Source organism: Lepisma saccharinum, chromosome 9, assembly GCF_977018435.1.
Source record: "Lepisma saccharinum chromosome 9, izLepSacc3.1, whole genome shotgun sequence".
NCBI classification, from domain to species: domain Eukaryota; kingdom Metazoa; phylum Arthropoda; class Insecta; order Zygentoma; family Lepismatidae; genus Lepisma; species Lepisma saccharinum.
The window spans coordinates 28,916,357-28,931,871 of NC_139237.1; the positions used below are offsets into that span (position 1 = coordinate 28,916,357).

At 37.4% G+C, this 15,515-nt stretch overlaps 1 protein-coding gene across 1 annotated transcript in view; it reads left to right on the forward strand.

Moving 5' to 3' along the window:
- The window catches only part of LOC145992600 (pickpocket protein 19-like), an 829,803-nt gene that overhangs the window by 20,026 nt on the left and 794,262 nt on the right, over positions 1 to 15,515 (forward strand). Inside the window, exon 2 of the mRNA XM_083128954.1 lies at positions 10,312 to 10,450. Within this exon, the coding sequence (XP_082985080.1) occupies positions 10,312 to 10,450 (139 nt within the window). The remainder of the gene's footprint in view (positions 1 to 10,311; positions 10,451 to 15,515) is intronic.

Genomic DNA, 15,515 nt, shown 5'->3' on the forward strand with positions numbered 1-15,515 from the left:
GATTGGCGAGAAAATATTAACAAAACATGCTATTATTGCGTTTCACGCTAATCGGAGGTGAATTCTGTTACTGGGTGATAGATGGGTGTTATGATATGTCAGCTGTAAAGTTAAGAACAGTGGCGTATTTAGAAGGAGTTTTAGAGCTAGGTAGTCTTATGTTTACTCAACTTTCCTTAAAATAAAATAAAAATCAAATTTAGGAAAATATGGCATGATCTAGGAGTGGTAAGAAATATCTGATAACCCCTTATGATTTGATTTGAATTGATTTGTTGTTTGAAGTCCACTTTATGCACAGTAAGGCTAATCGGGACTGGACCTACAGTTTAAAGTGGAATCCGAATCACATGTGCTTCCACCGGGATTCGAACCCGGGACTCCTTTATAACCCTCTTATGTTCACAAACCTTTACTGCATTTGTGAGTACGGCACTGAAAGCTTGGGGAATACTACCCGCAAGTAAAATGGAGAGGGTTCCTTAAATAACGATAACAGAAGCGGGGTGTAATGCATGGCTTTCCTGCAAGAGCCTAAGTGTCGACCTCTCTTCCACGTCCTGGACTCAGGGAGGAAGGGGGGTTGCCATTAGGCTATCCTAGGCTATAACCAAGGGCCAGACAAAAATGAGATGCTGAAGGGGCAGAAGTGAAAACCATGGCAAATTGAAACATGCCAAATCCTTTTACTTGCTTATTTCGTTAACGAAGGACTATCTAGCAATTACATAAGTTCTTTCACCATGGCCTATTTTCAAACGTCACCTAGATCATACAAGCAATATGTACAACTCTATTGTTCGAATATAAGTAATTGTTCCTCGAAAAAAACTAATGCAAACATTTTGAATGCCAACAAATGATAGTCAATTGGGGGGATATTTGCGACCAAAATCAACATCATTTTTTACCGGTTTACCGGTTCGCGTGCAGTGTGGCTACCATAATGTAGTGTTGATTCGTTTTCCTTTAGTGCGTGTGCGGTATTTGTGTTGTCTGGCGAAATATATATTGAAAGTGGCTGTTTCAAAGGAAAACGAAGTTTAATGAGTAATTTTTAATCAGATGTATCAATGTTTTGAACTTTACAAGTGTTATTAGTACAAAGCACGATGCAGTTAGTGAAAATGAAGTACAATGAGAACAAATTATTAATAAAAATGTCTACAGTTCCCAAATTAGAGGATAGTCCAAATTCTATATATCCCGCTCTGGATGGGCTACATTTTGCAGACAATCGGTGCTTTCGCGTCTAGACTCAGATTCACTCTGTTTGCTGCGTACTGCACATACATTCTTGTTATTGCCCTCACATCAATTCCATCCTAATCTTAGCGATTGACCAAAAGAGACAAAAGCGAGAAGTAATATTAGTCGAATTAATCTCTAAATAACAGCAGCAAATGGCTGTGTCTTACTCAAATTGAGGATTCCTCTCGCAGATATCCCATATAACATGAAGGTTAGGATTACTGATGAAACAGATTGTTGGAACAAAAAGAATTTCATGTACAGGTTTTCCAGGGTGCGAACCTAGGACACCAAGTTTTGTTGCACGCTACGCTAACCATTCAGCCACAGAGCCGACCTGAAATACTTTGTGCTTTCGGGAGTAATTCTCGAGACGCACACGATATAAGTGGCAAGATGAATAAGACTTGCATTGGCGCCTTCAGGTCTGCGCCGAGCATTCAACCATATCGGTATCAATACCTCAACTTGATGTGGTTTCAAAGTGAATAGTATGTATGCCCCCTATACTTTCGGTTGTTGTATTTCTGCCGCCCAACTTACAGATATGTATGTGTAACACAGTGTTAATGACCAGGGACATATGACAAATGGGATAACCGTTAAAATAAAATAAATTATAATTGCATGATTGTGGATTAAAGGTGTTGCTTTGTTAACTGACTTTCGCAGTTATAACTATCGAAAATTAAATATTTGTGGTTAAACTCGCCTAAAATCAATTGGTAAATTGTTTTACATTTTCACACAAATGTCAAGTTAATGTACTTGAAGCTAATATATATTTTAAGTTTGAGACATCATAGAGGGCGAAGGGGTGGTTGTTGAAAGACTGCTGAATTCGCCGCATTGTTGCTTCAAGGGAAGGTGGAAACTCGTTCAAAACGTAAATACTCTCATCTAAAACTAGAAATGCTAGTGGCAACAAAGAAAGAGAGGAGAATTGTTTTCAGCACTCTGTCCTCAATATTTCGCATGCATGTACTATATGAGAAGCAGAAACTTGGAACTTTCCTAAAGGATAAATGAAAAATCTGTTGCTACCAGGGGATCTACTTTCTACACTAACTCCGTGCTATTAATTCGAGGAGACGGTTGTTTTCCCATATTGACTCACATGCTAGTCATTTATGAAAATCCGCGCTTTTGGTAGATCATTCCCAATCAGTGACATGAATAGATATTGATACTTTTTAACATTAAAATTCAAGAAGCAATTTTTTAATGAATAATTTCCTCTTTTGTTGCAAATAATTGCAAAATTATCATCATAATAAATAGGGAACGAATTATTTCACGAGTGTTACACACGTCATATATTATCATTCCCTAAACGTCAAGATAATATGTCAATATTGAATCTATGCTTTTTCTTGTTCACATCAAATCACCTCCAATTTAGCCGCGATTGAAGCGTGTGTGAGGCCCTCCACATCGTTTTATCTACTCTAATATATAGTCTTGTCATTGTTAAAATACTAAACAAAATGCAGGACTACATTTAGAATATAATCTTTATATTTGCACCTTCAATCACTGCCCCAATCACTGAAAGTGCAATGTCTATAAAGTGTTTGCAACACGCTCCAAAACCTTTGCCGTAATCATTGCAATGGGTGTGATTTCGCGCAAACAATTGTCGGGGAAGTTGTTGGCTGAATATCATCCAATAGAAACAGCCGCTTATGTTCTAATGGTGATCAAACGCCGAACTGCACCATTAAATGTGATACCGTTACCACTACACCATTGGGGACAATTGCGATAGCTGAAAACATTCACACTTTTTCGCCATCTTTATTTGCAGTTGAAGTTAATAATACAGCGAACTTGAATCATATTGGGACTACTGTATTCCCAACTAATTGCCCCCATGCACACGCCACTGTTGCTTGTGTATATAAGTGTTCACTCACTTACAAGCGAAACAGAAACTCGAGCTCTCAGCGAGACAACTCCAGGCGCCGTGAAACAGATGACGGTTAAGCCACTGACGTTCGTTGGAACATGCATTTCTACTGTCTTGGCCTTTGAGTCACTGCTTTGGTTGCGATGAAGTATTTTGGCAGGTGTCCTATTTCGCTGCAGGATACATGCAAGGCTTAACAGAACAATGTTAATCATATGCATATGATATAAAATGGTGACTATTATTCGGAAATTAACACATGATTTCTCTTCTGTAGAAGGTAAGAATTTTTTCTTACGATAAAATTATCAACAATGAAATAGTAAAAAAAAAATTTAACCAGAAATCAACATAGTGAATAACAACGTTTGCTTTGCTTTTGATATATTACCAAAGCAATTACCGACCTTTATTTTTAATACCGCCGATTCTGTGCGTAAATGCAGTCCGTACCCCTTCCCCCAAAATGATATGTTTACCGTCTCTTTATATATCTCTGGCTCTAATTGATTATTTATTTACCACGTAAGATAGATGAAACTGACGTAGGAATTCGAACCCAGAATTTATTGTGCTAATATAATGAGTTGACCAACATTTAACAATCCTTTAACTTTTCCAGCCAGTCATAGCCGAGATATATAAAACAACGTTTCGATTATAATTTTGTTGGTTAAAGTTGGATAATTTTTCTTAAGTAACGAAAACGCCTTGCTCGTTTCCGAATAGCACCTTTCAGTAAACAAATTGATAAATTGATCGAGTTCGTGTTTTAAGTTCACTTTACGTACAGTATGGTTAATCGGGACTAGACGTACAGTTTAAACTGGGATCCGAACCATTGTATGTCTCAAATGGTTATCGAACACGGGACTCCTTGATTACAAGGCGACGACGTTTACTACTACGCCAACAGGGAGTCCCAGTAACCAATATATATATACTTTTTTTGTCTATAAAACACCCGATATTAACACACTTTCAAACAACATCTTGTACATATGAAGCAAATTAAAATTGATATGTGAGGGCATAGGAGTGCGCACGGTGGTTGCCAGTGGTGCATGAACACCTCAAAATGCGTCCTCAAAAAATTAAGAATGTAGAAAGAACCATTATAATAATGAAAATAATGTCTCCCCTACTGTCTCGAGATTTGAATTTTAATGGTCGGATCTTTCTAAAGTTAAAGCCAGAAGAGTGAAACGACTTGCAGCCAAAGTTGGAATCCGCTGGAAAGATGACCCTTCGTTCGGGATTCACCAGTGATAAGAGGAAATCCTTGATTGCTTAACGAGTGTCAAGCAAACTATTTTGACAAAACAATAATATTACAATGCTAACAATACCCACAATAATTTGCAAAATGATCTACGTAATCAGTGCGATGTGTGTAGTGGTGCAACACTCTACGTTAGAGAAAACAAGGTTTGAAGTAGAGTTCGATTGATTTGATTTTTTTAACGTCGCATTTCTTCTAGTTTTGGCTAATCACGAAGATGAAGGTGAATGATAATAGGATCGGATGGATGAAGCAGTAAATGAATGAAGGGGGTGAACCGGGGATTCCCCCCTCTATTTTTCCCATGCCCTGCTCTACATTTATATTTTCATTCCCAACCATGGGAAGAAAATTTCCCCCTCTGAACGTGTACTTTGAATGGAATGACAGTCATTCACTGTTTGAGTCATAATTTCGAGCTTGCTCTTCAAGATGTTTTTAAGAAAGATAGCCATTGCACCCTAAATATATATGGATGCACTTTATTTTACTTTATTTTATGTTCAGTCAAAACAGAAAAAAATAAAAGGATCTGTTCTAGAGTGGTCAAGCAGTAGAAACAACAATGATGGAAATTAACGAAATGTTTGACATTTCTTGGGTGCCATCAAATCAATCAGTGTGGGTAATAATAAATACTTATCTGGTTCTTGTACATTTCTCTTCGAATCGTGAACTCAGTGCAGCTATCAGTTGAAAAGAAATAGAAAGTGCCAAGGAATGCAGAAGAAAGTACCAACTTAGTTATTTGTAGTACAATTTTGACTTTCCCCTGTTTTATTAGATTTCCTCAAACAGTTTCCATTGCCTCTTCAGAGAAGAAGTGCACGTCAGGAACTGGCTGTGGCAATAACTTACTTTAGCGAAGTACAAACTTTTCAACCTCACAACATTTATCACTATCACATAAGTGAAGATAAGGAAGTATTTTCTCGAAACTGTTTCTAGACATTGCCTGGGACACTCCATCCTGTCAGTAGAAACGATACAGTGAATACCTACAATAGTCACTTAGCAGAAGTATGGCAATGAATACTCGCATTTCTGCTGGAGTGATATATAAAAATACCGTCTTTCTGAAGAGCGTACAGTTTCGAACAGTTCACAAAGTGTAAAATTATGTCGTCATCCCAAAAGAGTTCATTAGAATCAACTGGAGATATGTTTTCTTCCAGAAATTCTGGTCTCACCCAGGTTTTAGGAAGTTTCGTTGAATTGTCAATCTGCTCTCACTTACTAACCAATGAGTTATTTTATTTTTGTATGCAGACACATCCGGGAGGCTTACTTTCGTTCTGGAATCCTCAATAACAATTTCACCATCTGCTACTTTTCTATTATCTTAAACACCAAAATCTGTATCTTTCTCATTATAAGTTCTGCATCTGCAAGTAGCTGATTCCTTGAAAGACTATTAACAGTTGCATTTACACATTCCTCATTACCACTATCCTCATCGCTTACCTCATGATTGTCAGGCTGCGTTATGTATATCGTGGCATCAACTAGTTGCTATTCAACTTCCAAAATAGCTGCTATTTCATCAACACTAAGCCTTAAAAATGAAAGGAACATTGTAAGAATACATGCATTGATACTGAATGTATGGAGAGAAAGCATTTATATATGGGGTTCCTAGCACCCTTACTTTGAAGGTATTAATATATTATGCATTATTTAGATGGAAATATGTTTAATTATACTCATAATACACTTTCCCACCGATTCAATACTCGAGCAACTTCTACTGGAAAAACCCGTCCTCTCAATTCCCACTTTCCCATTACTGAGGTGTCAACCATTTACATTCTGTAGAAACTTTATTAACTTTTTTAGTTCTGTGCTACATATACCACATAAAAGAGGTACACTTAAGAAATGAAACTGTTATAACACAATAAGGACTGCAATAGCAGAAAAAATAAACTTATACGTACCTTTTGTTGGAAAGCATTGTGCTCTAAGAATACACAATTTACAACACTTCCTCTTACAAAAAGGAAACAAATGAAAACCGTTCTGCGGGATTGCATAGCTGTCAGGTACCTACATATAACATCAAACGTAAATAAGCATCGACAAAACTTTTCACTTGGGAATAAATAAGTGATAAACAAACTACCCCATTTTTGGGTTTAGCATTCATATACTTTCAATAATCAATTATAATTTAAATTCTGCTGTAGTAGACACTCATCAAGTCTTCTAGAGGTTTTACAATATTACTTTCATTTCAAATGTAAAGTTCAATTGCTTTAATAATTATAAGTAGTTATATTCATTTTTCTTCTTGTCAATATTATAATTATATTTGGTGTGTAAAGAATGGCATAAATTAAAATTGGGTTATTTATAGTAAATGTCATGAATGAATCGATACTACTTTACAATTATTTTTCCTCAAACCAAATCAACCATAATCTACAAGAGTTGTCATGCTTGTAATATCTACAAGTAGTAAATACTCATAATAAGGATAAATTAGGGTCGCCCTTGTCTCAACACAATCTCTACACATACCGACGCATATAAAGGTCTCTCACACACGACATTGCACTAACGATCAGGACGAATTGCCTGTACGGTATACCTGTACGGTATATAATGCAAATTTCGTCTCCGTAACCTACCCGAACATCTTCACAAATATTTCAAATTTTAACCGTGAAATGAACATTTTAACAGTAATATGAAACCAAATCGTGAGTTCAGCTTTTCCACAGATGTCAACGTTGATAGATGGTCACAATCTAAAACACTCAAGATACCTACATGCTCACATTTGAAGGAATATTTCTATATTAAATAAACATTTGTCATTCATATTCTAATGATATAAAGTTCTCTACAGTATGGTTTTATCAATGGCAATATTCGATGCTGCAACATTTAAAAAAAATCAGAGTCTGAAAAGATGTTTCACGCGGTCGACGAACTAAGACATATACAAGGTGTTACTAAATTTCGTTTCCAACGCTTAGGAGGTGAATCTACAAGTGAAAATAAACACAAACGTCCATGTGACGAATGCCGAAAACGGCACCCATTCGGAATTATTGAAGTTAGAAAAAGTGTGATAATTATGCTTACAGCAAATAGTGGCAGAGCGACCAACCGTATGACCGCAGCGAAGTGCGTTCCACAAAGAAATGCGGCATGCTCTATTCAAGAAAGCGCATGGCAGATGTGTGAAGTTGATGCGCAAGGGATTCCTCAAAGGAGGCGAATTCGTCTGTTGATGTCATGGGGGTAGGGAAGGGATTAGCGAGATGTGTTATCCACGGAAAGTGATATGTGGGGACTGACAACTAACAAGAAAGCGAATATCCTTAGTGGACATCACCATTAGGTATAAAAACAAATATGGTGGTTGTACTGCGCTAGGATGCACATGTGTCGACATTTTAACTATGTGCAGAGTGGAGTTGCCAAGGGAATCACATCACAGACGATGTTCAAACTGTCTGCCATTAACTTCCACCCAGAGATGACAAGGCTCAATCAACGATTGTCTAGTGCGAGCAAACAACCCCGTGGTGTCTGCTATCGTCGCTGCGGCGACATTAATGGTTGCAACGAGATCCTCGGCCGAAATGACAGGTGTTTCATTTATGATGCGTTTCTTATCTCCCCACAGACAGAAGTGCAGGAGAGTGATGTCAGCCGATTTTGCTGGCACAGGACGTTCCACAAAGAAATGCGGCATGCTCTATTCAACGTTATGTTATTGTTCATATCTATGATATTTTTAAATTTCCAGCCATCGCACGATGCAAGGAACTGAAAAAATCTGAGCATAAGCTAGGGAAGTTAATAAAATAGAAAGCTTTTTTTTGTAGTCACAAAACATATATGGTCAAAATACACATCAATATTATTTAATTAACATACCATTTACCGAAAATATGTAATTGTATTAATATAATTCCTAAAAAAATGAAAAGGAAAGGAGAAAAAATAAACAATGCTTGTCAACGTATGAAAGGTAACCACTGACACGTGAATTTGTTATGTTGACTCATGCATGGCATGATTGAAAATCTTACGACACACACTTAAATTCTAATATGACGTTATTATTGTCCATGCATAAAATATGTAAACACACGACGTGACACAATTACAAGATAATTGTTCCATCAGTATTGACCTAGTTTAAAGCTTGTCACAATGACACACTAATGAGGTAGTATATTATCGATTCTGCAAACACTGACACTGCACAACACTATTAAATATTTTGAAGTTAGTATTTACAAAATCTTCAACGTTTGTAGTATTCATCCGAGTTACAAGTGCACGCATGTATCATATTGTGGACGTAAATTTCACCTTCTCTTACTTTAGTGTATCATGTAAATATCGCTATCGTTTTTATATATAATATATGTCAACCATAACTAATATTTAATTAGAGAGCTTTGAAGTCACTCAAAATATATATACACTGTATCAGTAACTGTCCTTGAGTACATGGATTGAAAATTGGAATATAATAGTGTTCGATTTATGAAATCACATCACTAACATTTGTCCCACAGTGATCCTGATTCTCACAAAGAGTTCATAATTTTACTCTTGTTAACAGCACTCGATAATTTCTTCCTATATCATTGAATTCTAATCTTCTTCAAACAGACAACGTGTATATATATATATTAGTTCCTTGTCTGTGTGAAACATTTGTCACACTTTGATGCATTAAGTTTGCAGCTACAAATATTGTCATTGACAAAACCACACAATTAAGAACTTCATATCGTTGAATTATGAATGAAAAAATGTTTAATTGTACATAAATATTTTCTTCAAATCGATGTATGTATCAGCATTGAATATCAGGACTCACTATCACTTGACTATAGTAGGAGTTAATTCGAATATATTGAATGAGATCTGTGTTGAACGATTTGGTGCTTATCTACTGATTTCGCTGTATTGCGTAATTGATACTGATGAAAGAACTAATTGTAATTCATGTTCCCTCGTGTCGAAAAGTTTAAAAAAAATCTCAGAAATAAAATATTGAGAAATTCTTAAAAGAGTTCGTAGGCCCACTAATTCTTCTGCGTCCTCCAGGTGTAAATGGTATTGATTTGTTAATTCTTAAAGGTTTTATCTGGTGACCATCTATGAACTAACCACTAGATCAATCGTGCAAGCAGAATGTCGTCACTTATAATATAAGCACTAAAATCGATGCTAGACATGAAGCAGATAGAATATTACAAATTTCAGCATTCCGCTATCTTATCAGTAGAAATGCATCGCTAGGTGAATGTGTTTCAGCTCTGGGCTCAACGATTCCAATGATCCGAAAATTAAGATAGGACTTGTAATAATGAATACCCAAAAGAGGAAGCCGGTGTTTATTGTTTATCAAATGTCCTTGAAAATTTTTAGGTGATTGCACAGACAATTACAATAAATGATTATTTCAATCCAAAGACATATCGTATCAGACAAATGTCAGATGTTAGAAACAATATAAGTGTAATTCTTTTATAAATTACAGTTTATGACGGACCAAAAATCGTACGTGCTGTGAAATACAACAAGTTCCTACAATCACTGTAAATGCATAACTACAAATCACTACAAATATTCACAATTTCAGTATGAAAAACAAGCATAGTAATCATGCGAAGCACAATTTGTCATGCGAAGCACAATTTGTCATGCGAAGCACAATTTGTCAAGTTTCAATGTTCGTTACGAACAAGTGGTACAGACGGATTTTTTTTATTTACTTATTTTCATTTAAGAATAGCCTTACACACTTCTCGTACTTCAAGTTTTGTTCACGCGTTACATCACGCACATGAAACAGGAAAAACACATGGATTACTTTGTTTTATTTCTCTTTCAGAACATGGGGCCAAGTTTCTAATAGCAGTGAATATCTAAAATTCATCAGTGATATGAATAGGAAACCATTATCTGAAACACACAAATATGAAATTGACGAGATATGGAACAAATTAAATTTGAGGAAGGCTTCACGTACGGTAAGGAAATTAAAACATATACATAATGTACTGTTACATCTTGTATATTATCTCCATATGTAAGTAGAACACAAAAGTCAAAATTTGCCTACCTTAGTCAAAACATGTTACCAAGTTTTCTCAACCACCTCATCCCCTTCTGAAAGATTTTAGGGAACAAATCTTCCATATAAAGAACAACGCAAAATTATATTTATGTGTTTAATTTATTTTAAAATTTCTAAATATTAACATTTACGTGACAAAAGAGAACTATATAAAATAGATAGAATGACCACGCAAGAAATTGTCCACAAGTTTAATGAGATTTGAATAAATAGAATGAGAATAAATTTTATATACAGTGAGATGGTAGAAATGTTAGACGAGAAATAGAGGAAGTGATGTAAACTATAAAGGATAAGGACTCGCTTGACTTACAGTGACGAAATTTAACTGAAGACCTCCGTGACGAAGTGGTTAGAACATCGCCAGAGACGACGCGGTGGGTGCGCTAGGATGTGCAACAGGCAATAAAAATTATCTTTTCATCTGATTGCATACTTGAAGAAATATTTGTGACTAATCAGATTTTAGAGGTACTTAACGATTGATTGATTGAATCATTGATTTAGCTTGCTTTACTTTGCGTTTTCTGTCTCTTGGCTAATTAGCGAAGATGGGGATGAGTGATGAAATGATGAAATTGATGGATCGACATTCACAAACAACCAAGCCCGAGCGGGATTCGAACCGGTACCCTTGGCGTCGCAGAGCGAACGTACTTACCGATAACAGATGATTCCATTATATTTCTCAGAGAACATTCCAGTTATTTTAATGCTCAAGAGATGTAGATATTGAAACATCTTATTCTGGTAATTGAGCGACCAAGGTCATTTTTTACTTTCTTTGTAGCACCCTTTATGCGCAGAAGGATTAATCTAGACTGGACATGTAATTTAAAGTAGGCCCCGAACCCTTATACGTCTCCAAATGGAACCGAATCGGGGATCCCTGATTTACAAGGTGAGGATGAAATCCAAAAAATAGAAAGGGGGGGGGGTGAAGTAAGCACGCCACCACCCGCATACATTCGATGGTATGCGCTTACTGTCCTGGTGATTTAAAATAAACAAGGACTTGAGAATCTCTGAATTAAAATTTTTCCCTGGCCTACTTCTTATTATTTAAAACATACAATATATAATAGAATGACAGTAATAAAAACATGGTATTATAATATTGCTTGTGAGATTTTAAACATTAGAATTTATGTTAACCCATTCTGGGAGCCAGATCGGTAATTACAATTAATTTTGTTAATGTAAGAATATCATAAATAATAGGTTATTAAAAAGAGTTTAATTTTGATTAGTACAGCGTGAGCACAAAAACACTCCCTGGATTTGAAAGGGTATAACTTTAATACCAAAAGTAGTATTCTACAGAAATGTTCACAGTAGTTGTAAAAACTCATAAAGTTTTCGTGGTGTTCATTGGAATTACAAATGCTCAATGTGCGCACCACTTGTTCCGCGGGAATCATCGAGACGATAAACCACTTCCAACCACACCTTCTCAAGCGTATCCGCTGTGATGAAGTTGACAGCTGTACTGATGCGTTCCTGAAGATGATTCAAGGTTGTGGGTAGTGGAGGTATATAGACCTGGTCCTTCACGAACCCCCAAAGGAAAAAGTCACGAACTGGCATGTCCGGTGATCGTGGGGGCCACTTGCATAAATTGTGATCATTGGGTCCAGCTCGTCCTATCCAACGGTGTGGGAGGTTGTCATTCAGAAAGCTGCGTACAGATTGATGCCAGTGTAGGGGCGCTCCATCTTGTTGTAGAATGTAGTCACCTCTCTCTGCAGCAAGTTGAGGAATTAACCAGTCACGTAGCATTGTTAAGTAGCTATCACCTATGATTGTTGGCCCCTCAAACAACAACGGACCGTACACTCGACGCTCTGACACTGCACAAAAAACATTGACGTTGGGTGAGTCACGTTCCACATCAAGAGTGGCATGCGGATGCTCGTTTCCCCAGATCCTAACATTATGCCCGTTCACTTTTCCACTCAAGTGGAAGGTCGCCTCATCACTAAAAATGATCTTTGTCAGAAAGGTTTCATCGTCCTCCATTAAAGTGTGGAGAGTCTCGCAAAACTCACGTCGCTTTACCTTGTCATGTGGATATAACTTTTGAACCAATTGCAGCCGGTACGGGTGAAAATGCAAACGCTTCCGCAAAATCTTGCTTACGGTAGTTTGTGGCACCTGCAACTGCCTGCTGGCTTGACGTGTTGATTTTCTGGGAGTACGTACAAAGGCTTCTCGCACACGCTCCACAATTTCCTCAGAGATGGATGGTCGGCCAGAATGTTCTTTTCTTTGATCACAAATGCATCCTCTTTCAACAAATGTTTATGGCACTGCAGAATGGATTTGCGTGTAGGTGGATCAACATTAAACGTCCGTTTATATGCACGCTGCACTCTCACAACACTGCTTGTTTTGGCAAATTCTAACACACACCAGTTCTTTGCTGCGGAGTGAACGCCATTTTCGATGTTACTGCGCTCTAGCTACCGAATTCACAACTAGCGATTCTGAAAAGAAATATATTAAAATATTTTGAGTTAAGTGAGCTTTAGATATCAATTTTATCAAAATATTCAAGTAACTATTAATTGTATGACATCTTGAAACCAGGGAGTGTTTTTGTGCTCACGCTATATTATACCAGGTGAGTTTTTTAGCTTGACACAACGAAATATCTCGAAAAGAATGCATCTGATTAAAAAAAAAGTTCTGAATGAAATTTGTTCATCGCGAAGGGGCTCAATCAATGCTGCCAAACTCCACTCCTACCCCACCTCCTGGGGGTGAGGCGAGGGGCAACTGTAAAATCTCAAATAGGAACCCCCATTTTGTATTTCAGATTCGGATTTTCCAGACAAAAATACATAGGTTTTGTCTGAAACTGTTTTTCTTGGATTTGTGTGATAGCTGGCGATGTAATCGCAAAAATTAAGATTTGGCGCAATTCTCGAGAAATACACAGTTCTCTTCGGCGGGCATCGTGGCAGATTATGCGTGTCTGTTTGTCCAGGAAACAAGGTGTAATGGTTTGTAAGATAAAACATGCGGTCCTGAAACATGCTCGGCAATCTGTTAAAGACGAGGTTAAAAAATTATAAAACCGTAAAACGTTAAATAAAAGGAATGTAGAGGAAGGATGGGTGAAGATAGTAAAAAAATGGAAGAAGATAAAAACAAATAGGCTTTAATGTAGCGAAATAAATGACACGAGCGTTCCTGATGATAGAGAAGTTCCAAGGCGGAAGGATGACGTAATAATGCAGCAGAGCGGGGAAAAGGAGGGAGAGAGAGGAAACACGTGGGCGGGGCTATTGCCAGCCATCAGCAGCACATCAGCAGCACAACATTAGCTGTGAAGACGACTAACTCGACGATCCATTCCACGGAAGTGAGATTGTTTATTTTGACATGGTAAATGTTTTTTACAGAGCTTTGAAATCTTCAACTTTTTACAGTGTTATAAATGGTTAAAACGTTTTGAACAGATTGCCGAGCATGTTTCCAGACTGCATGTTTTCTCCTAAAGACCATTTGACCTTGTTTCCTAGTCAAACAGACAATGCATAATCTGCCACGAAGCCTGAAGAAAAGGACGGAAGTATTGTTTTTCTTCCTTTACTCCATTAGTGGTTATAATGAAGGCTATAACGGTGCAAGAGGAAATTACAATGGTGTACATTTATGGAGAAAGTGGCAGGAATACCAATGATGCTGTGATTCTTTATGCTCAACGTTTACAAGACTGGGTGCATTCGCACTCTTCTTTTCTCGGAGTTGTTCAACAGCTCTCCACTGCGGTATTAGCTGCAGTGGCTCATAACCCTCACGTTAGTATTCGACAAATAAGTCGTGAATCGGGAATTTCGCAGACTACTGTGTGCCAAATACTGAAGCGTAGAAAATATAATCTGTTTCATGTTTCGTTGCATCAAAAACATCATGGCGATGATTTTCAGAACCGAGTGACATTCTGTCAATGGGCGCTTCAGCAAATACAAGGTGATCCCAATTTCAATTTCTTTACTCGAGTTTTGTTCTCTGACGAGTCGACTTTTACAAACCACGGTACGATTAATGGACACGCATTATTGGAGTGTCGAAAACCCGCATTGGTTACGCCCAATGTAATGTAAATATTTGGTGTGGAATAATTGGCGATAAACTTATTGGTCAATATTTTATCAATGGGAACTTGAATGGTGAGAAATATCGAAACTTGTTGCAGAACCAACTTCCAGTATTGCTTGCAGACCTTCCTTTAGAAGTGCGAAAAACGATGTAGTTTCAACATGACGGTTGTCCAGCATATTATTCCGTTGCAGCACGGGAAGTATTTGATTGCGTGTACAATCGTCGGTGGATCGGAAGAGGTGGTCCAGTGTCTTGGCCTGCAAGATCGTCAGATCTTACTTCGCCTGACTTTTGTTTGTGGCGCAACGTGAAGAGTGAATTTTATAATGAACAGCCAACAACGCGTGAGAACATGATTGAGCGAATCACCAATGCATGTCGAAAGATTACATTGGTCACGTTTCTCAGTAGTGTCCAAGCATTCCAAGTGCGGATAAATCACTGTATCGAAGTGGGTGGTGACATTTTCGAGCACGTATTCTAAAATGATTATTAAAAACATGCACCCAGATTGCGAGAAACGAGGGGACTCACATAAACCATACACGCCGATGTTGAGAGGCGAGGGGACTCACCTAAAACAAGCACCCAGATGGGAACAAAATACTGCTACGTCCACGTCGTTGTTCCTGGGTTATGCTAAATGCAGTTTCTTATAAAAATTCAACATGCCTCACGTCATTTTGCGATTAAAAGTGCACTTTTTACCATTGCAATATTTCATTTTTGCGATTACAGCGCCATCTATCACAAATCCACAATCAAGTATAAGACAAAACCTATGTATTTTTGTCTGGAGAATCCGAATCTGCAATACAAAATGGGGGATCTCATTTTAGATTTTAAAG